The 22,134-nt window shown below is 42.4% G+C and overlaps 1 protein-coding gene and 1 pseudogene across 2 annotated transcripts in view; one reads left to right on the top strand and one right to left on the bottom strand.

The window, feature by feature from the left end:
- The window catches only part of LOC146566975 (uncharacterized), a 29,738-nt gene that overhangs the window by 3,252 nt on the left and 4,352 nt on the right, over window positions 1-22,134 (bottom strand). For both annotated transcript variants that reach the window (XM_085286622.1, XM_085286621.1), the window contains exons 2-3: window positions 21,119-21,224; window positions 15,804-16,400 (exon numbers count right to left, since the gene is read on the bottom strand). In XM_085286622.1, the coding sequence (XP_085142748.1) occupies window positions 15,804-16,400; window positions 21,119-21,136 (615 nt within the window). In that variant the 5' untranslated portion in view covers window positions 21,137-21,224. The remainder of the gene's footprint in view (window positions 1-15,803; window positions 16,401-21,118; window positions 21,225-22,134) is intronic.
- On the top strand, window positions 17,840-20,059 carry LOC146566976 (E3 SUMO-protein ligase ZBED1-like; annotated as a pseudogene).

Genomic DNA, 22,134 nt, shown 5'->3' with positions numbered 1-22,134 from the left:
TATCTTGCAGAGGGATGCAGCAGTCTCAAAATTGCAAAGCTTCTGAAGCGTGATCATCGAACAATCAAGCGTTTCATTCAAAATAGTCAACAGGGTCGCAAGAAGTGTGTGGAAAAACCAAGGCGCAAAATAACTGCCCATGAACTGAGAAAAGTCAAGCGTGCAGCTGCCAAGATGCCACTTGCCACCAGTTTGGCCATATTTCAGAGCTGCAACATCACTGGAGTGCCCAAAAGCACAAGGTGTGCAATACTCAGAGACATGGCCAAGGTAAGAAAGGCTGAAAGACGACCACCACTGAACAAGACACACAAGCTGAAACGTCAAGACTGGGCCAAGAAATATCTCAAGACTGGTTTTTCTAAGGTTTTATGGACTGATGAAATGAGAGTGAGTCTTGATGGGCCTGATGGATGGGCCCATGGCTGGATTGGTAAAGGGCAGAGAGCTCCAGTCCGACTCAGACGCCAGCAAGGTGGAGGTGGAGTACTGGTTTGGGCTGGTATCATCAAAGATGAGCTTGTGGGGCCTTTTCGGGTTGAGGATGGAGTCAAGCTCAACTCCCAGTCCTACTGCCAGTTTCTGGAAGACACCTTCTTCAAGCAGTGGTACAGGAAGAAGTCTGCATCCTTCAAGAAAAACATGATTTTCATGCAGGACAATGCTCCATCACACACGTCCAAGTACTCCACAGCGTGGCTGGCAAGAAAGGGTATAAAAGAAGTAAAATTAATGACATGGCCACCTTGTTCACCTGATCTGAACCCCATTGAGAACCTGTGGTCCATCATCAAATGTGAGATTTACAAGGAGGGAAAACAGTACACCTCTCTGAACAGTGTCTGGGAGGCTGTGGTTGCTGCTGCACGCAATGTTGATGGTGAACAGATCAAAACACTGACAGAATCCATGGATGGCAGGCTTTTGAGTGTCCTTGCAAAGAAAGGTGGCTATATTGGTCGCTGATTTGTTTTTGTTTTGTTTTTGAATGTCAGAAATGTATATTTGTGAATGTGGAGATGTTATATTGGTGTCACTGGTAAAAATAAATAATTGAAATGGGTATATACCGTAATTGTCGGGCTATAAGCCGCTACTTTTTGCACAAGCTTTGAACCCTGCGGCTTTTAGTCAGGTGCGGCTTTTCTATGGATTGTCCATGATTTTTGTCATATCGTAAGACTATTTGTTTTGTTTGTTCCGCTGTTGTACGGCACTACGTTGCCTGGCGGAAGGATCGGGGTTCAAGAGTAGTATGTTAGTCACATGTCCGTCCGCCAGGCAACGTAGTGCCATACGAAGTAGCGCAAAAAACAAACTTCAAAGTAGCGCTACGCGTTCAGCGGGAGGCGTGGATGACGAGCGGCGATAAACTTGCGAAAAGCAAGTTATGCCCAACTCCACCGGTGGATTCTGACAGCGTGGAAAAGTGTGAAAACATCCACGATCACCAACGGATTTTGAAGGGCTGGACTGCTGCATGATGGAGAGGAGGACACCGCCACGGCCCTTCTGAGGGTGTTCGACTCTGACACTGACAACGAGGATTTGTTTGGTTTTGAAAGTGACAATGAAGGAGAGAAGCGGAGAGTGGATGATGAAGCCACCCTGAGCCTGTTCGTTTCCGACACTGGAGGAGAGGACTTTGGTGGTTTTAGTGCGCAGGAAGATGGTGGTGAATGACTGACTTTTCTTCTTGTTAAAGCTGTGTCACTGCACTAGGGCTGAACGATTATGGAAAAGAATCTAATTGCGATTTTTTGCCCCAATATTGCGATTGCGATGCGATATGCGATTATTTTTTAAGGTCTTTGTCTTCTGTATTATTAAACAAAGACAAGCAATACATCATATAGTATGGCCAATACTATATTACATTAATTTTAAACTGTTCTTTCCTGGAAGACAGACCTCTGTTATGATGACATGAGGTGATGCATGAATTGATGACTGACATTTTTATTTAACTTCTTCAGTCACAACAGTATATTTGAACATACACAATAGTTTATTTTTAGCTTACAAACATCTGAGCATAAAGTGCTGACAAGGAACCCTGGTGTAAACATTAAAATGAAAGTCAGTACAATGTGCAGATTGCAGAAATATACATTAAAAAAAATCAGTGGCTTTACCACACTCAGTTTTTCGACATCTGTGAACTACTAGACAGTCATTCAATTAAAAAATAATATTAAATAAATAAAACTAATAAATAAAAAATACACACATCTTACTGATCTCTGCAGTCAGTAACATTACACATAAAGTGCAAACATAATAGCAATTGTATAAACACACACACAAACACGCCTTTAAAATTTAAAGGCGTGAAATTGGACGGTCTAGCCTTCTGATTAGCGTCACCGCTGTCTCGGTGGAGTTTAATAAACTCGGCCGTCTGCTTCTTGCTATTGTGGAGAAGGGAAATTATTTTACTGCTATTGTTAAATAATTGTCATTATTACCATTGCATTAATAATATAATCTGGAGTTTATATTGCATTCAGGGGTTGAACAGTGTGTGTCTTTCAGAAAGGCTAAAAGTCACAGGCTGACAGGAAACAGGCTTGCAGAGAGTTTGCACAAGCAGGAAGTTATTTTGAGCAGCAGTATGATCATTGCTTTAACAAAGTAACAGATAGCTTTAAGAAGGCCTTAAGATGCTTATGCACACAGTTATTATGTTTAGTAGAGGTTCTTGATTAAAACATTTATTTAGTAAAAGTCATATCCATAGTTTCAGTTCGATTATTACATATACGAGAGTGGTTTCTGTCTCTCTGTCTGGTGAGGGGTCAGGAGCTAGTCGCGAGGTGAAACAGGGTGCAATTGTGGTTAGCACACAGACGCAGACACACACACACTTTTAGTTAGATTCATTTATGGGGGAAAGTTTAATTATGTTTTGCTGATGTTGCAAAGAGCAGTTTGTCGCAGAACTGCTGCTGAGGTGTCAAGATGACAAGCGAGCATCCGGCAGTGACAGGATGCACCTGTTATGAAGATGGAAGACGATGTTCTTTTAAACTGTGTTAAAAGGTTATTGTGGTTTTGATTTGACGTATGTATATATCCTGTCTGTGACGTATGAAGGGGCGTCAGTAATTCAAACCCTGATGCTATAAAAATCTGTGTATGCTCTGATTAAGTCGAGGACTACTGGCTGTCTGCGTACAGAGTGTCTTCCCACGCGTGTATTCATTAAAATCATTGTTTGACCAAAGACCTTCTGGAACCATGGGTGGTGTGTACTCTCCTTCCTCAACTTTGAATCTTAACACTATCTAAAATATAACCAGACACTGGCGTAAATTCTCGACTGTCTCATACTTCTGTTTAATAAGTTTTCTGTTTGACGTTTAGTCAGCTGTGTGAAAACCAAGGAGGAACCCACCCGGGGGATTAATAAAGTTTTATTTTATCTAATCTAATAACTTTAATCTCAGCCAAACCGATTTACTCACGAACAAACAAAACACTGAAAAAAGCCCAACAATAACATTTTTAGGTTGTCTAAGTGACTTAGATATTACGTTTAACCCGAGCAGCGAAACTCCGCGGTGATCTGAAAATGATGTGCCGGAAGTTGTGCCGTTCTCGGCCGCATCAGTAACCCTCGAGCTCCCGGCTAGCTGTCGAGCTGGTGGGTAGCAGACGCCTCTGAAAACGTCGAAGCACTTTTGCAAATATGGGATATCTTGATAAACCGAGCAGATATTTGATGTTTACACAACTACTTTCTCGCCTGAAAATATGTTAAAAGTTTATTTTGTGACCCAGAAAGATTAGTATGAGTAATTTTAAAACTTAGTAGCAGCCGCCATTGCTGGAAACTGGAGTTTGGCTCGGCCGCGCTATGAATTCTGGGATATGGTAGTAATTTGGACAGCCTTCGGCGCGTCGCTGTGACGTAATCGATCTACAAATGCGGCCTCAGGAGGATGCAGCCCATGAATTTGGACATGTCCAGAGTATAATCGCAGCCTTTGCGGTTAGAAAATTGCACTTGATCATGTCGCGATATTATCGCAAATGCGATATATCGTTCAGCCCTACACTGCACCTGAGCCTAAAAGGTAGTCCGAATCTATTTTTCTGGTGTGCTATAGGTTACTGTTATGTACTACATGTGCAAATATGTACCCATAACCCAGTAATAAAACTGAAGTTTTACTTGTTGGTACACCATCTATCTTAACCAAATCCCACAGCTTTTCCATTAACATTGAAAATTCTCCCACCCTTCCCTCCCCTCAGGTTAAGAGTTTGGGTATCATACTTGATAATACTCTTTCATTCCAGTCTCACATTAATTACATAACACGGTCTGCTTACTTCCATTTACGTAATATTCACCGACTCCGTCCCTTCCTTACTCCCCATGCTGCTGCCATCCTTGTCCATAGTCTTATTACGTCCCGTATTGATTACTGTAATTCCCTCCTATTTGGTCTCCCTAAAAGGTCCCTTCATAAACTCACACTTCTTCAAAATTCTGCAGCTCGGGTCATAACTTGCACTCCGTTAAGTGCTCATATTACCCCAGTTCTTCAGCAGCTTCACTGGTTGCCCATAGAAGCCAGGATAAATTTTAAAATCTTACTTCTTACATACAAGTGTATCCATAAATCTGCTCCTTCATATTTGTGACCTGCTCCATATCACCACTGTTTCCCGCCCTCTCAGATCATCATCTGCTATTCATCTTACTGTTCCGTCCTCACACCTTATCACTATGGGGAACAGAGCTTTCAGTCGCTCTGCTCCTCGGCTCTGGAACTCTCTTCGTCCTGCACTAAGAAATATTGACTCCCTCTCCGTATTTAAGACACAGCTCAAAACACATCTGTTTAAACTGGCTTATTCGCTTTAATGCTGATTTTATCTGTTGTCACGCTCTGTTTTGTAATTTTAACTTATTTTATGTATTTTATGACTATTGTTCCTTTTATTAATTATGTTTTTTGTAAGGTGACCTTGGGTTTCTGAAAGGCGCCCTCAAATAAAATGTATTATTATTATTATTATAACTTGTTTTTCAAAATATTAATAAAAGGGGTATGTCTCCAAACAGCCATCTCTTTCCTGACAATTCCCTTTGTGCATATTCTCTTACATATGATAAGTCAACATTGAAAGGAATACAGAGCCAGGTAAGTGACGGAAGTGACGGACAAGGTAAGCGACCCATGTTGTAGGTGACGTCAGACGCCGGAGATTTTGGCGGAGAAAAAGCAAATGGTAGCATAGAGTTTAACAAAGGTTTTTCAAGCTTCAGTATTACCAAATATACTAATCAACTGTCATATAACTAACAACATCTGTTTTATCATCTCTAACACCCTGGAGGACAACGGGGAGAGTTTAGACGCTCTCCAAGATTACATCGACCGCTGTTTTCAAGATTTAGTAATGAATAAGGCCCAGAGTGCATCTTCCCCGACCAAAATTGAGACGCCGTCATCGAAGAGATGTCGCCCGGCAGACTCCCCCGGTACAACATCGCCTGCCGGCAAAGACATCGCAGACATCCTGGAGTCAATCGACAAGCGATTGTCCAGTTTCGATGCGAGGCTGTCCCTGGTGGAGATTTTACACCGGGAATTTAAATCTCTGAGAGAATCCCTGGAATTCAGCCAGCAGCAGGTGGAAACGCTTGCCGCTGAAAATGCCACGCTACGGGAGTCGGTCAAATCTCTCACCGATAACGTGACCCAGCTAAACATTGAAAATAAAAAAATAAAAGAGTCCGTTATCGATCTACAAGCCCGTAGCATGAGAGATAATCTTGTGTTTTCTGGAAAACAGAAACTGCCGGAGAGGACGCAGAGGCAACGGTGAAAAGCTTCATTAAAATCCACCTGAAGCTGCCGGAGGACACCGTAAAGAACATCAACTTCGATAGAGTACATCGCTTGGGGGGCGTGGGGTCGCGGACCGGGAGACCACGGCCTATTGTGGCCAAATTCGGTCAATTCAAACAGAAGGAACAGGTGAAGAGTCGCGGCAGAGAGCTGAAAGGAACGGACTTCAGCGTGAACGACCAGTTCCCCAAAGAGATCCTGGAACGACGCAAGATCCTGTTCCCAGTTCGACGTAGCTTCATCCAGAAAGGCTCCCGTGCTGTCATCGCCGTGGACCGGCTCTACGTGGACGGACAGCTCTACCGCGACCCCGGCACCACACCGTGGTTATATTGACTGCACTCCAGATAAGAACCCGCTACACTCTTTTCTTATTCATTCACACTTTCTCTTTTAACATGGGTTTAACCTAGTAATATCAATATGATGTCATAGCAGATATAACACCGTCACCCTCCGTCATTGCTTTAATTGGAATGTTTCCGTTTCGTTTCTTTTTTGTTGTTGTTGCTCACAGTTCATGTGGTTTCTTTCTTTCTCTTGTCTTTCACTGCTGTGATCACCTACTTCCCCACTCACCTACAAACAACACCCTCTATTTCTCCATATTTTCACACCACGATCACGCAAACACATCAGCTCAACGGCAGCACATTCACAACAGCCTCACAGCACGCACAGACTTGCAGGACACATAAGCAAGCCACGCTTGTTCATATTAGTGAATATTCACACACATAGTCAGACTTATGGAGCCTCTCACCACACTTCTTTTTCTCTTTCTATTTACAAACAAGGGATGTTTCCACATTCTCTCCACCTGTCTAAACGAAACACCCAGCATACTTCATTAGACATACACACACAATTATGGGCATGCTGAGGTTTGTCACATGGAATGTAAATGGAGCTGGCTCCAGAGGAAAGAGGTTAAAGATATTTAACCAGCTTAAAAAACTACAGGCAGATGTTGTTTTATTACAAGAAACTCACAGACCTGTCACAGGTTTAAACGAACTTAAAACACCTGAGTTTCCTAACGTGTTTGCAGCCTGTTATAATTCTAGACAACGGGGAGTAGCAATTTTAATACATAAAAATGTTAATTTTACAGTACTCGATACAGTTATAGATCCAGAGGGTAGATTTCTAATTATTAAACTATCAATATTGAACAAAAAACTATGTATTGTAAGTATATACGGTCCAAATGTTGATGAACCCTCATTCTTCCACGGATTTTTTAGTGCACTCTCTGAACACCTTGATTGCACACTCATTCTTGGCGGTGACCTCAACCTTGGACTAAATGAAGACATGGATAGGCTCAACACAACAGGAACTCAGCGCAATTGGCAATCCACAAATATAATCAAACAGTATATGAGCGACTTTGGTCTTTGCGATGCATGGCGCTCTCTTCACCCCACCAGTAAGGAATATACTTTTTTCTCGCATGTTCATCACTCTTACTCTCGTCTGGATTATTTTTTGGTCAGCAGCTCACTGCTGTGTGACATTTCAGACACTGAGATTCATCCTATAGCTGTCAGCGATCATGCTCCTGTATCTTTAACACTAATGCACAAGAATAACACTACGCCAAGAAAAAACTGGAGATTTAATATATCACTACTTAAAGATGAAGACTTTATTAAATATTTTAAAAAGGAATGGACTTCATATTTAGACTTTAATGACACTCCCGGAATATCTGCTTCTGTTCTATGGGAAGCAGGGAAAGCTGTGATGAGAGGTAAAATAATTTCTTTCTCATCACACAAAAAGAAAGAAGAAAACAAAAATATTCAGGAATTAGAAAAAAAACATCAAATCACTAGAAGAAGCCTACGCGTGCGACCAAGATCAGGAAACATTGAACAAAATATGCAAAACAAAACTAGAATTAAATGAAATTATTAATAAAAAAACACAATTCCTTATACAAAGACTTCGCTTGCAGAATTTTGAACACAGTAACAAATCAGGTCGATTTCTAGCTAACCAGCTAAAAATAAATAAAGAAAAAACAACTATATGTGCTGCTAAAGATTTATCGGGGAACATAATATATGATCCTGGAAGAATAAACAACATTTTTAGGGATTTCTATGAAACTTTATACTCACCACAAATAAACCCATCTAAAAATGAAATTGATCAGTTTCTTGACAACGTAACTCTTCCAAAATTACTAGATAGTCAAGCAATGGAACTGGATTCGCCACTGACGCCAAGTGAACTCCAGGAAGCCCTGATAAGTATGCCCAATAATAAGGCTCCAGGTCCAGACGGCTTCCCTGCAGAATTCTACAAAGAATTTTGGATAATTTTGGCACCAGTATTCCACGGCATGTTGCAGGAAATCGAGGAAAATGGCAGACTACCACCAAATATGAATTCTGCCAACATTAGTCTCCTGCTAAAACCAGGCAAAGACCCTTTATTTCCCTCAAGCTATCGTCCAATTTCTCTTTTAAATGTAGACCTTAAAATAATCTGCAAAGCTCTCTCAAAGAGATTAGAGAAAATGACCCCCCTCTTAATTCATCCTGACCAAACTGGTTTCATAAAAGGTCGGCACTCCTCAACAAACACTCGTAGATTACTTAATTTAATAGACTACTCATACGATAAAAACATCGAAACCATAATATTATCTCTAGATGCAGAAAAAGCATTTGACAGAGTTAACTGGAAATTTTTATTCGCAACTTTACACAAATTTGGTTTTGGAAACTCTTTCATAAACTGGATAAGAATATTATACAATTCCCCAACAGCTCGTATCAGAACAAATGACCAGACATCCTCCAGCTTCTATCTCCTGAGGGGCACCAGACAGGGATGCCCACTCTCCCCTTCACTTTTTGCAATTTTTATCGAACCTCTAGCAGCAGTATTTAGACAGGCTACAACAATTAAGGGCATAAAATGTAAGAACATAGAACATAAAATCAGTCTCTATGCGGATGATGTGTTGCTTTTTCTGCAAAACACACAAACCAACCTCTCTGAGGTAATTACTTTAATAAACTGGTTTTCAAGAGTTTCAGATTATTCAATTAACTGGCCAAAATCTACAGTTCTCCCCATTAACTGCTCCTTCCATAATTCTTCCTCTGCCCCACTGCAATCCGGAAATATTAAATATTTAGGTATTAATGTCTCTCCTAAGCTTTCAGACTTAACTAAATTAAACCACATCCCACTTCTAAAGAAAGTAGAAGGCGATCTGACTAGATGGAAATCTTTACCCATATCACTCATGGGAAGGGTCGCCACTATAAAAATGATGATCTTGCCAAAAATAAATTACTTATTTTTGATGATCCCTAACAAACCATCACAAGATTGGTTCAGATCTCTGGATTCATATATTTCCAAATTCCTTTGGAAAGATAAACCCCCGCGTATCAGCTTAAAAACGCTACAAAGAACCAAGGATAGAGGAGGATTAGATCTGCCTAATTTTCACCAATACTTCTTAGCCAACAGGCTTCAGTTCATCTCAGAATGGTTAAAACATACCTTCTTAGTTGAGCCCTGGCTAGATGTTGAACAGGCACTATGCAAGGATCTAGAGATTTCAGACCTACCATTTATTAGCTCAAACATCAAAAGACATGAATGCTTTAAAAGTATCAACATCAGCTTTTCTCTGACAGCATGGTGGGAGTTTCTAAAAATAACGGAGTCTTCATTAATCCCATGCAAACGTACACCTATCTGGAATAACCCTGACATATTACAAAACAATAATATGATTAATTTCCCAGAATGGAGTTGTAAAGGAATTAAATACTTAGAACATATATTAGAGGGAACAGAATTTATTCCATTTGACAGACTAGTTGCACAATATGGGATCAACAAGACAAGGTTTTTAGAATATCAACAAATTAAATCCATAGTAAAAAAGAAATTTAACCTCAGTCAAGTTGAATTACAAACACCACTAAGTGCGGCACATTTTCTTACTCTTAAATCCCCCAAATTATTATCTAAAATATACAGAACACTTTCTAAATTAGATGAATCAATATCCCTTCCTATTGCAAAATGGGAAGCAGATTTATCAGTCAGCTTAGACCAAAACTTCTGGTCTCAGATTTGCTTAAAAACCTTTAAATTAATTAAAAATCCCAGTCTGCAATTAATACAATACAAAATACTACATAGAGTGCACTATACAGGTCATCGGATGTTCAAGATGGGCTTTACATCTTCCAACAACTGCTCACACTGTCAAGGCAATACACCAGACAATTACATCCACGCTCTTTGGTTCTGTCCACCAGTGCAAAAGTTTTGGCGCGAGATATGTGAAGACTTATCAAAGTGTCTGAAATGTAACATTCCAACCTCCCCCTTAGTGTGTTTACTGGGCAGCTTAGATAATGTCACTTCAGAAAAGAATATAGCCCATATGATTTTCACTGCCCTATGCATAGCCAAGAAAACAGTCCTCATGAACTGGAAAAATAAAAATAATCTTAATTCTAACCAATATAGAAATTATCTATTAGATTACATTAGTCTTGATACAGCCTCTGCCACCACATCAGATCAATTGCTCTGGACTCCTTTTATCAGCTCCATCACCTAGTGGGGGTGGGGGGTCATAATTTGGTCCCACCTTCACTGTTGTGATTGGTGTGGGGGTAGGGACAGGCTTAGGGCGTCGGGGGGTTCCCCGGAGGCATCTTCCTTGGGGGGCTCAACCCGGGGTAGCGGTCATGTCCGGTTGGGGGCTCTGTTGGCTCTCAGGTGACTGTTTCCTCGCGGCTGCGTGCAGCGGGGCTAGGGGAGGGTCTGTGCTGACGGACGTGGGTTACTGACCTGGTAGCCTGGCTGGCCCTGGGTGGGTCCGGGATGGGCGTGAGGTTCTGGGGGCGCTCCGTCTCTGGGCTGGGGCCCGGGCCGGGCCTCGGGGGCTTGGATCCTGGTTGGTGTGTTGCCGGGGTTGTGGGCGGGTGGGTGCATGGGGGCCCGGCCCTGGAGCAGGGTGCCGCCGGTGCGTTGAACCGGCTGGGGGGCTCTTCAACTGGTGGGGGAGATGGTCACATCTTGCAGGAGCTTTCCTCTCTTCAGGAACTCTCTCTGCAGGAGGGGGAGATACAGGAGAGGTGGAGGAAGATCTCAGCCTGGGCGTTTACTGTCTTATGTAGTCTGGAAGATGAGCGGATGGTGGGGTGGGTGCAGTTTTCTCTGTGGTGGGGTCGGGTGGACTGTCCCGGGCTCTGTGGGGCCGGGAGGCGCTGCTGCACTGGGCCCCGGTCTGGATGGGCCTGGGCCCCCTTTCCCTGGCGGGTCGCGGAGTGTGGGAGTGCCTACTGGGGTCAGCGGGGGAGCTGGCCCCAGGGAGGGGTTACCTGCCCCTCCCTTCCTTCCCTCCCCATCTCCAGCTGCCTCTCTCTTCCCGCTCCACCACAACCACCCACACATGCAGGGCCTTGGAGTAGGGGTATGTCACCAGGGTGCAGAGGAGGCTAACCCCCCCCCCTCTGTCCCCTTCTGGCTGCCTCTGCCTCAATTTTATCCCACAACTTAGACATTCACATTATTCACACTCTCATTACACATACATATAGGATCTTGGGGGTGGGCACAATCACGGAGTCCAAATTACCATCAGGGTGTACACCTCACCCCTGGCGTCGTTGCCCACCTCTCAATTTTAAATACACTTAGACATTGAGGGCTATCAGGAGGGACTATGTGCTTACCTGCTGCTCCTTGGCAGGTAGCTCCATGCCCTCCTGGGTTTTAATTGCACCTTAGAACACACATGCATCAACACTACAATGAGCGGGTGGAGGGAGGTTTGGAGTCTTCTCCCACCCTCATTCTCTGCGGCCTGCTGGAGCGGGAGGGCTAGGTGGAGTTGGCCGTCCGACTGCGGTCTGGAGTGTGGGGCCTCCCTGCTGCTACGGAGTCGGGGTGGTCTGCCTCTCCCCACCGCAGGGAAAAGGGTAACACCACCTGGGTCTGGGTGCAGTTCCCCCCTCCAGGGGCAAGGGTACCTAGACCCGGTTTGTAGAGTATGCTTGGGGAGTGTGATCGTGTGTACAGCGTCTCTTTATGTCTGTCTCCACGTTGGTTGAGTGTGGAGTAAGTGCATATGAGAGCATGAGGGGGGGGGGAATGGATGTTTGTGTCTGTATGTGCCTGTATGTCTGTGTCTATATGTCAGGTTGGGTATCAGACGCCACCTCTCTGGGGACACCTCAGGCCCTCCAAGGTTTGGAGGCCTATCTCCACCTACCACCACTTCCCCTGCCGGTGGCGGACTCCCTCAGGTGTCGGTGCGTTGGTGGTTCTTTGTGTCTGGGGGTGGGCGTCCAGGTACACACCGGCTCACTCCTTGGCGGCCGCTTATCGGGGCCTGGAGCCTGGGGCTCGCTCGGGCCCCTTCGGGGGTGGGGTGCCCCCGGCCTCTCGGCCTGGGGCTCGGTCACTCAGGCACAGCTGGCGGCCGGCGGAGCTCACGGGCGCGTCACTGCAACTCCCCCTGGCTTCTGCTCCGCGGCTGCTGAGTGAACCCTCATCTGGGACTCTCCTCAGCTCTTACTGGAACAGTGGCGCGGCTGCCCCTCTGTTGGTCCTCCTTGGTTTCTTGTGTTCTGGGGGCCTCTGGATGTCTGGAGTTTTGATCTCCTCCATACCTATATACGTATATATATGTATATATTGTACTATTCTTAGTTAGCGTATTGTCTGTCTTGTCTTAATGTTGGTTTAAAATGGAGCACTGTAACAAAAAATAATTTCCCCCAGGGATCAATAAAGTATTCTGATTCTGATGATTCTGATGACCTGCTTCACACCCTGGAGGACGGGGCTGTGGCCCCCCCACACTCCCTAACAGATCGTTACATGGAGAAACCTTTGGAATACAAGCGCGCTGATCCACACAGGTATGCACACGGGTGTTCACTGCTCGTAGACCCAAATTACACCTTTCTTGGCTGCTACCTCGAAGCACATCTGTCCTGCGTGCTGCACAACAACATTGAATATTTAGTATTTACTGCTGTTTACACTTAGCTAGATTAATGCGATGGTGTTGTGTTTAGTATGTTGCTTTGTTTCTTTTTTTTTTGTCTTTTTTTGCTTGTTTTCTATTCTTCTCTCAACAGGTGATCCAGGAGATTTTTTTTTTCTCCCCCCCTTTCTCACTGTCCCTCTCCCCTTCTGTTTTTCCTTTCCTTCCTCTTTCTTTCTCCCTTTCCTATCTCTCACTCATGTCTGTCCCGTCTGTAACATCTGAAAATAAAATATAATAAATAATAAAAACAAAGATCGACCAAATGGACCAATACGGCAAGGCCATGATGATCCGTTTGGCAAAGTAAATCCATTGGGTATCTTTGTTGGTCTTCAGACAACAATTCTGATGGCTAAAGAACCAAATGGGACAGGCGAAAAAAACCCAAAAAAAAAACATTGAAACACCTGCGGCTTTTAGTCAGGTGCGGCTAATGTATGTACAAAACAGGATTTTCCCCTGATTTTAGCTTGTGTGGCTAATATTCAGGTGCGCTTTGTAGTCCGGGAAATACGGTATTTGTTTTTTGTTAAGTTGCCTAATAATTATGCACAGTAATAGTCACCTGCACACACAGATATCCCCCTAAAATAGCTAAAACTAAAAACAAACTAAAAACTACTTCCAAAAACATTCAGCTTTGATATTAATGAGTTTTTTGGGTTCATTGAGAACATGGTTGTTGTTCAATAATAAAATTATTCCTCAAAAATACAACTTGCCTAATAATTCTGCACTCCCTGTAATAACAATATCATTATATACCAGGAAACTGCCTGAACATTAAATAACACCGTCATATTAATTTTCAGCCCTTTTAGTTTTTCATGATCGTGTAAACAAAAATCATAACTACTAACAAACAGCTAACGGATCATCTGCAGAGGAATGGTTTATTTGAAGAGTTTCAGTCAGGTTTCAGAGCTCATCACAGCACAGAAACAGTTTTAGTGAAGGTTACAAATGATCTTCTTATGGCCTCTGACAGTGGACTCATCTCTGTGCTTGTCCTGCTAGACCTCAGTGCAGCGTTCGATACTATTGACCATAATATCTGACATTTTTATTTTATTTTATTTTATTTTTTTTTTTTTTATTGTTTTTTAACTTTATTGCTATGTCTATTACTATGTGCATATTAGTATTGTACAGCACTTTGGTCTACCAGGTGTGTTTTTAAAGTGCTATATAAATAAATAAATGATGATGATGATGATGATGATGATGATGATGATGATGATAATATCCTATTAGAGCGATTAGAACATGCTGTAGGTATTACAGGTACTGCACTGCAGTGGTTTGTATCATATCTATCTAATAGACTCCAATTTGTACATGTAAATGGAGAGTCCTCTTCACACACTGAGGTTAATTATGGAGTTCCACAGGGTTCAGTGCTAGGACCAATTCTGTTTACATTATACATGCTTCCCTTAGACAGTATCATTAGAAGACATAGCATACATTTTCACTGCTATGCTCATGACACACAGCTCTATCTATCCATGAAGCCAGATAACACACACCAATTAGTTAAACTGCAGGAATGTCTTAAAGACATAAAGACCTGGATGGCCGCTAACTTTCTGCTTCTTAAATCAGATCAAACTGAGGTTATTGTGCTCGGCCCTGAAAAGCCTAGAAATATGGTATCTAACCAGATTTTTACTCTGGATGGCATTACCTTGGCCTCCAGTAACGCTGTGAGGAACCTTGGAGTCATTTTTGACCAGGACATGTCCTTCAACGCACATATTAAACAAATATGTAAGACTGCTTCCTTCCATTTGCGCAACATCTCTAAAATTAGAAATATCCTGTCTCAGAGTGACGCTGAAAAACTAGTTCATGCATTTATTACTTCCAGGCTGGACGACTGCAATTCATTATTATCAGGATGTCCAAAAAACTCACTGAAAAGCCTTCAGCTAATCCAAAATGCTACAGCAAGAGTACTGACAGGGACTAGAAAGAGAGAGCATATTTCTCCTGTTTTGGCTTCCCTTCATTGGCTTCCTGTTAAATCCAGAATTGAATTCAAAATCCTGCTCCTCACATACAAGGTCTTAAATAATCAGGCCCCATTTTATCTTAATGACCTTGTAGTACCATATCACCCTATTAGAGCACTTCGCTCTCGCACTGCAGACCTACTTGTTGTTCCTAGAGTATTTAAAAGTAGAATGTGAGGGAGAGCCTTCAGTTTTCAGGCCCCTCTTCAGTGGAACCAGCTTCCAGTTTGGATTCGGGAGACAGACACTATCTCTACTTTTAAGATTAGGCTTCAAACTTTCCTTTTTGCTAAAGCATATAGTTAGGGCTGGACCAGGTGACCCTGAATCCTCCCTTAGTTATGCTGCAATAGACGTAGGCTGCCGGGGGATTCCCATGATGCATTGAGTTTTTCCTTTCCAGTAACCTTTCTCACTCACTATGTGTTAATAGACCTCTCTGCATTGAATAATATCTGTTATTAACCTCTGTCTCTCTTCCACAGCATGTCTTTATCCTGTCTTCGTTCTCTCACCCCAACCGGTCGCAGCAGATGGCCGCCCCTCCCTGAGCCTGGTTCTGCCGGAGGTTTCTTCCTGTTAAAAGGGAGTTTTTCCTTCCCACTGTCGCCAAAGTGCTTGCTCATAGGGGGTCATATGATTGTTGGGTTTTTCTCTGTATCTATGAAGCGCCTTGAGGCGACTTTTGTTGTGATTTGGCGCTATATAAATAAAATTGAATTGAATTGAATAACTGAAATGAAAATCTGAATAATCACTCAGAGCTGCTTTTCCATGCAGTAGAATTGCTAACATGCTAACACAGTTTAATGAGCAGAGTTGTTCCAAACAGTCAGGCTAAAATGACAAGATAACAATATAAATACATACCTCACAGTAACTACACTTGTAGAGTCTCTTTCTGGTGTGGATCTGTTGGTGCTGCCTCAGGTGACGTGGAGCTTTAAAAGTCTTCTCACACAGGTCACATTTATAAGGTCGTCCCTCAGTGTGGGTAAACATGTGTTGTTGTAACTGCCTGTTGGTTATAAACTGTCTGCCACACTGTTCACAGCAGTACACATCATGTCTGGTGTGAATGCGTAGGTGTGTATTTCTGCTCCCTATCTGGCTGAAAGTTTTTCCACAAATGTCACAGCTGTATGCCTTAATTCCAGAGTGGATGACTTGATGATTCTGTAAGCTGCTACTGTGAGTAAAAGCTCTGCCACACTGATCACAGCTGTACGCTTTAACTCCACTGTGGATGACTTGGTGTGTTTTTAGACCACTCTTCCAGGAAAAAGACTTTCCACACAAGTCACAGCTGAACGCTTTAACTCCAGTGTGGATGACCTGATGACGTTTTAGTGACTCCTTCACAGTAAAACCCATCCCACACTCGTCACAGGTGTGTGTTTTCTCTCTCTTTCTTCTGTGAGGTTTGTCGGCCTCCTGAGAGCGCTGACTTCTCGCTCCATGTTGGTCCTGCAGTGACAGAGATACAAACAGAGGCAGTGAGTGAAATGCAGTCGTGGAACAAACTCAACCTTCAAACTCCATTAACACTAGTTTTAAACCTGAAGGTGGAGTGTGGCACCAAACACCTTAAAGGTCTCTTATCCCCACCTGCTGGTAGTTCTAACACATTACATCCAACCTGGTGTTAAAAATAATTCATGACTGTTCAAACTCTAAGATCATGCCCATCCCTCCTGCTGTACACAGTTATTAATGCTAGCATGCTAACACACTCAGAAAAGTATAAATGTTTACCAAGTCTATACTTTTATGTTTCCTGTTTCCTATTACATATTTCTATCATTTTGTCATTTTTCAATATTAATAATTACAATGTAACATTTAAAAGTTGATTCAGTGAAGGAAAATATTTTACTTTTGCTCCCTACATTAGAAAAAGAAAATTGTATTTTGTACTCCTTACATTTGCAAAACAGATGTGTTACTTTTAAGGCATGTGAGGGGTTTATTTCATCACTGCAGGCATCAAACATCAAACCAACTTGAGAAACGGGAAAAGAAACACATGAAAGACAATCCTGATCGTGTACTAATCACCAGGGTATGAAACATAAAAAGAGATGAAAGAGGCAAAACTGTGAGTCATAGTCAGGAGTTAAAGTGAGACGTTGTTCTTCTTTCTTTTTTGCACAGCACCTGAACAAACAGGTAATTTCAAATGCAGCGTTTCTATCAACAAACATCAGCAAACACACAAACTGTTTGTGTGCAGTTTTGTCTGACAGTGTGTTGCTCGCTAAAGGTCCAGCTGCTGCACATCACAGGGAGAGAAAAGAAAGAGAGCTAACTTCACTCAGAGACAGAGAAAGATAAGACACACAGGACAGGAGAGGAAGAAGAGAGGTTAGATTTAAAGGGAAGGACTGCTCAGTGGGATTTGATCAACTGGAAATTAAAGCTTACATGTAAGTCCTCACGTGTTGAAATCAGAACACAGAATCATCATAGTGAAAGATGCTGCAAAACAATCTGAGGCAGATTAACTGTGTTATTTAAAGACTGCATGAAGATCCTCTGCAGGTTAATGCAGGATAAACAGGTTCGTTTGCTGAACTGCGATGGATTTAAAGTAAAGAACGGTGTGTGACTGGTGCACAGTAGGGATGTAAGAAAATATCGATACAACGAAATATCGCGATATTTCGCGCAATGATACTGAATTGATATTTAAAATCAGTGTTATCGATTTTTTTAATTGAAAAATGACATGCATTTACTGTTTATTTCTTTTGTATGTTGGAATTCAAACTCCGGCCACTGGTTTGCAGTTTTCACCGCCTTTACTATAACGTAAAAACGAGGTCTCGCGATAACTGTAGAAGCGTCTAGTTTGCCAAAAGAACGAAGTAGAACAGTCAGTGGACGTGTGTGATGCTAGCTAACTGATGACTGAAGAGGAGAGGATACAGCCGTCCCCCGCAGCTTTCAAAGCTGATGTGTGGACTTATTTTGGCTTTAGGACAAAAGAAGGCAGTAAAGACTATGACAAGAGCTATGCAGTCTGTAAAATCTGCACCGCCAGAGTCAAATATTCTGGTAACACAACAAATTTACGAACACACGTGTCTAGACACCATAGCGACGTAGCGTCAAATGCTAATTTTAAAACGAAACGAGGTGATCCCTCTCAACGGACAATTGAAGAAGTTAACTTTTCGAAACTACCAGCAACTTCAACTCGTGCAACAAAAATAACGCAGTCAGTACTTGTTTTTATTTGCAAAGACATGCGCCCTCTGAGTGTTGTGGAGAATAAATGATTTCGTAATATGATTAAAACGCTGGAGCCCCGTTACGCTGTTCCTTCTCGACAACACATCACGGACATCGCTCTGCCAAAGTTGTACCAAGAAGTCAAAGCGACAGTGCTGGACTCTCTCAGCTCGGCTGAGACAGTTGCTCTGACATGTGATGCTTGGACTTCGAGAGCCACTGAATCGTACGTAACTGTTACAGCACATCACATAACGGACCAGTGGAACCTTCAGTCTCATGTACTACAAACCCGAGCCATGCATGACAGTCACACAGGTGAGCACATTGCAGCGTTACTAACTGACGCTGTGGCTGAATGGGGATTGAACGCAAAGGACCTTGTTGTTGTTACCGATAATGCACCAAACATGGCTCTCGCGGCTAGACTTGCAGGCATGACGCACATACAATGTTTTGCACACAGTCTGAATCTCGCCTCACAGAAAGCACTGAAAATACAATCCGTGGTGCGACTTCTCGGGAGGATCCGACGTGTATCAGCCTTTTTCAGGCGCAGCACCACAGCCAGCAACCAGTTGAAGCAGAAACAGTGCCTCCTTCAGCTACCAGCTCACAGATTGATCACGGACATAATTACAAGATGGAACAGCTCCTATGATATGATAGAACGATTTTTAGAACAGCAACCAGCCATCTGTGCAGCTCTGCTTTCTGCAGAAGTTAGTAGGAGTGAAAAAGAAATTTTCACATTAAGTGAATCTGACATCACATGTGCAGAAGAAGTTGTCAGGGCACTCAAGCCTATGAAGGACGCCACCCTGGTGATGTCAGAGGAGAGTATGCCAACCCTGTCCATCATTGCTCCTCTTCATTCCAAGCTTGTGATGGGTGCACAAGAAAGTGTTGATGATACACCGACAGTAAGGAACATTAAGACTGCCAGAGCAGAAGATCTGGGAAAGAGATATGTAAATGAGAGGGAGACACTATGGATGGCATCAACTGTTGATCCTCGGTTTAAGGACCTGCCCTTCCTGTCTGAAGCAGAGACCAGTGAGACCTATTCCAGACTTTTGGACACTGTGGTGACTGTGATAAAGAAGGAAGAAAATGTAAGTAAATAAATTAATTTATTTGGAAAAACTCAACTGAAGTTATAAGCAAGTGAATAAAGTAAAAAGCAAAAAAAAAAAGCATATTGATGACATTTATCATCAAATATTAGTGAAAAACAGGGTGAATCTTGGATTTGAATTTTGACTTTCTGACATTAATACTATTTGAATTTAATGTTTTTCAGCAGCAAAAGAATGAGGAGACTGACAAACAAGTGGAGGAAGAGAATGCCACAGAGGAGGCTCATCACCCACATATCAAAGACAACTTTGACTCCATCCCTCGGCCACCCCTAAAGAGACAGAGGACCTCATGTGCACTGGTGGACTTGCTCGGAGCTACGTTTGCCTCTACTACTGACAATACTGCACCAAAATCAGAACATGATGTTGCTGCAGCTGAGATCAAGAGGTATAGAGATGAGACCCCTTTGCCTCTCACAGGAAATCCTCTCAGTTGGTGGAAGGACCATGAACAGGAATACCCTCAGCTATCCAAAGTAGCAAGGAGTTTCCTATGCATTCCTGGAACAAGTGTCTCTGCAGAGAGAGTTTTCTCCTCTGCAGGAGACATAGTAAATGCACAGAGAAGTGTCCTGAGAGCTGACCATGTCGATCAGCTTGTATTCCTGCACAAAAATCTGGAAATTGAAAAATAAACACTGAGAAAACACTACACATGTAAAATCTCTGATATGAGAATGTTTGACATTTTGGTTGAGTCTCATAAGCACTTATTTAGATGAGTAAATTCCTTTTTTCAGGTTGTACTAAAAGTGTTCCATTGATGGACACTGCAGAGCTGTACTTTATTTTATTAACACTTAATTGTAATAGCACTTTACATTTTTTGTTAATGTTTACTTGGATGGATTCTTCAAGCAATTTCATTTTTGATTTATATTTGTTTATGTTATTAAGGTCACATAAAAAGTGCTTTGTTTTGATGCTCCATAGAGCAGTTTTTGGATAAGTATTTTACAATCATAGTACTTAGAAAGACTTCAGTGTTACATGTTTACTTTTTTCATGTTAAAAAATACTTGATATTTCAGTACAGTAGTTTTTGTTTGTTTATTTGACATGACTTCTAATAAGGCAGATGTTAATTTCTCCATTCATTTTGAACTTAGAGTGTTTTTGTTTCAGATGTTTCATGTCAAGCATTAAACAGTTTGGACTGTTTACTGTGAGTTTTCCTAATTAAATTTAGTCCTACTAAACACAAATATCGTCTGGCTTTTAGTATTGCAATATATCGTATCGTCTACCCTGTATTATGATACATATTGTATCGCCAGATTCTTGCCAATACACACCCCTAGTGCACGGTGACTGTGGTGCTCATGTCAGAGTTAGATTACATCAAGTGTAGCAGAGATTCATTTAAACTGAAGCTCATGATGCTGACACAATGTATAATCACGCTTGCACAGTCCAATCACTTTATAACCAGTTATAGTAGTTTCTCATAGGTAATACAGCAACAAGCTTCATGAATATTCATGTGTGTAACCAATAAAAACAACCTGCAGGGGGAAAGCAAGTTGAAGTGGGTTGGAGACAACTGCTTCCCCCTCGCGAGTGAAAACTTGAGCTCTGTGTGACCTCGTTCCTGAGTGAGTTTCTGTTTATCCAGCAGTATCAGGGCTAAAACTCTGACAAATGTCCATTTGATTATTAATAATGTTGATGAATAAACCTTCCTTATTTTAACATGTGCTGTGGTCTCTAAAAAACAACATAATATGCAACACAGTGATATAACAGGTTGGGAGGATGAGAGTTTTAGACGTGACTGATTATTTGGTGAAACTGTGATATTTTCCTCACCTTCTGTGTTGAGCTCATTGTTTCCTCTGTAGTGACTCAGCTGAGTCCAGATGGCTGAAAATGTTCCTCTGCTGCTCCGTCAGACTCTTCTCCTCCTGCTGATCAGCTGGGACACAAAACAGATCTTTGTTAGGCTCCACACTGCACTGAAGAGTCAAAGTGTCTCATATGTTCATCTGACAACACAATGTACAAATTTCACTCTGATTGCTTGTAGAAATCTTGTGAGACGTGTTGTGCTGCAAAGTGAGGAAACTCTCTCACTCACTTATACTTCAGGAGGAACTTTGTGACATTGGCTCTAATATTCTAAGCAGCCCTTTACTATGACAGGGCCAGAAAGTCCTATTTGAAGGTTTGGGAGAAGGACCATGTTAAAGGTGGATTGGGGTTTATACACTTTGTTATGATACAGGTAAGGCTGTAAGAGCCTGAGAAGGTGTCCTGAATGAACCTCTAAAACCAGTTTTCAGCTAACGACTCTGCTTCAGTCTGGAAAACAGCAACTACAAGTTTAAAGACTCCAACAATTCACACCCAGCAACAGCCTGAACAGCTCCTCCTGTGGTTTCCACAAACAGGGACAGACCTGTTACTCCCCCACCCCACACTTTCAACTCCTTCAGCCCCCCAGTCCCACCACCTCCACCATTCCCCAAACTTTGATTCTGTTCATCTGGACGTAGCTTTTTGTGGGAGAAACATTTCGTCACTCATCCAAGTGACTTCTTCACTCTCAGCTGACTGCAGCTCTCCTCAATTTTCAACAGTGCATTTGCATAATGACTGAAACGAGCACCACTGAAGGAACAATGGGCTGGGAGGTCAGTTATTGAGCATTAATATGCAAATTCTCATGATCATTGATCAACAACCACTGATCAAAGCTCATTGATCAAATGCTGTGATTGCAGCGACTCCCCAACTCTCTGAATGGTACTCATGGCCATTGATCAGCGGTCTTTGATTATTGAGCTTTGATCAGTGGTTTCAGTGCTTTCCTTCCTGCTTTGACT

Source organism: Mchenga conophoros, linkage group LG9, assembly GCF_057382185.1.
Source record: "Mchenga conophoros isolate Kocher_MC1m ecotype Shallow Benthic linkage group LG9, M_conophoros_male_GT1.1, whole genome shotgun sequence".
Classification (NCBI taxonomy): Eukaryota; Metazoa; Chordata; class Actinopteri; order Cichliformes; family Cichlidae; genus Mchenga; species Mchenga conophoros.
Note: the sequence above shows the minus strand (reverse complement) of the source record. Positions and strands in the feature narration are given on the sequence as shown.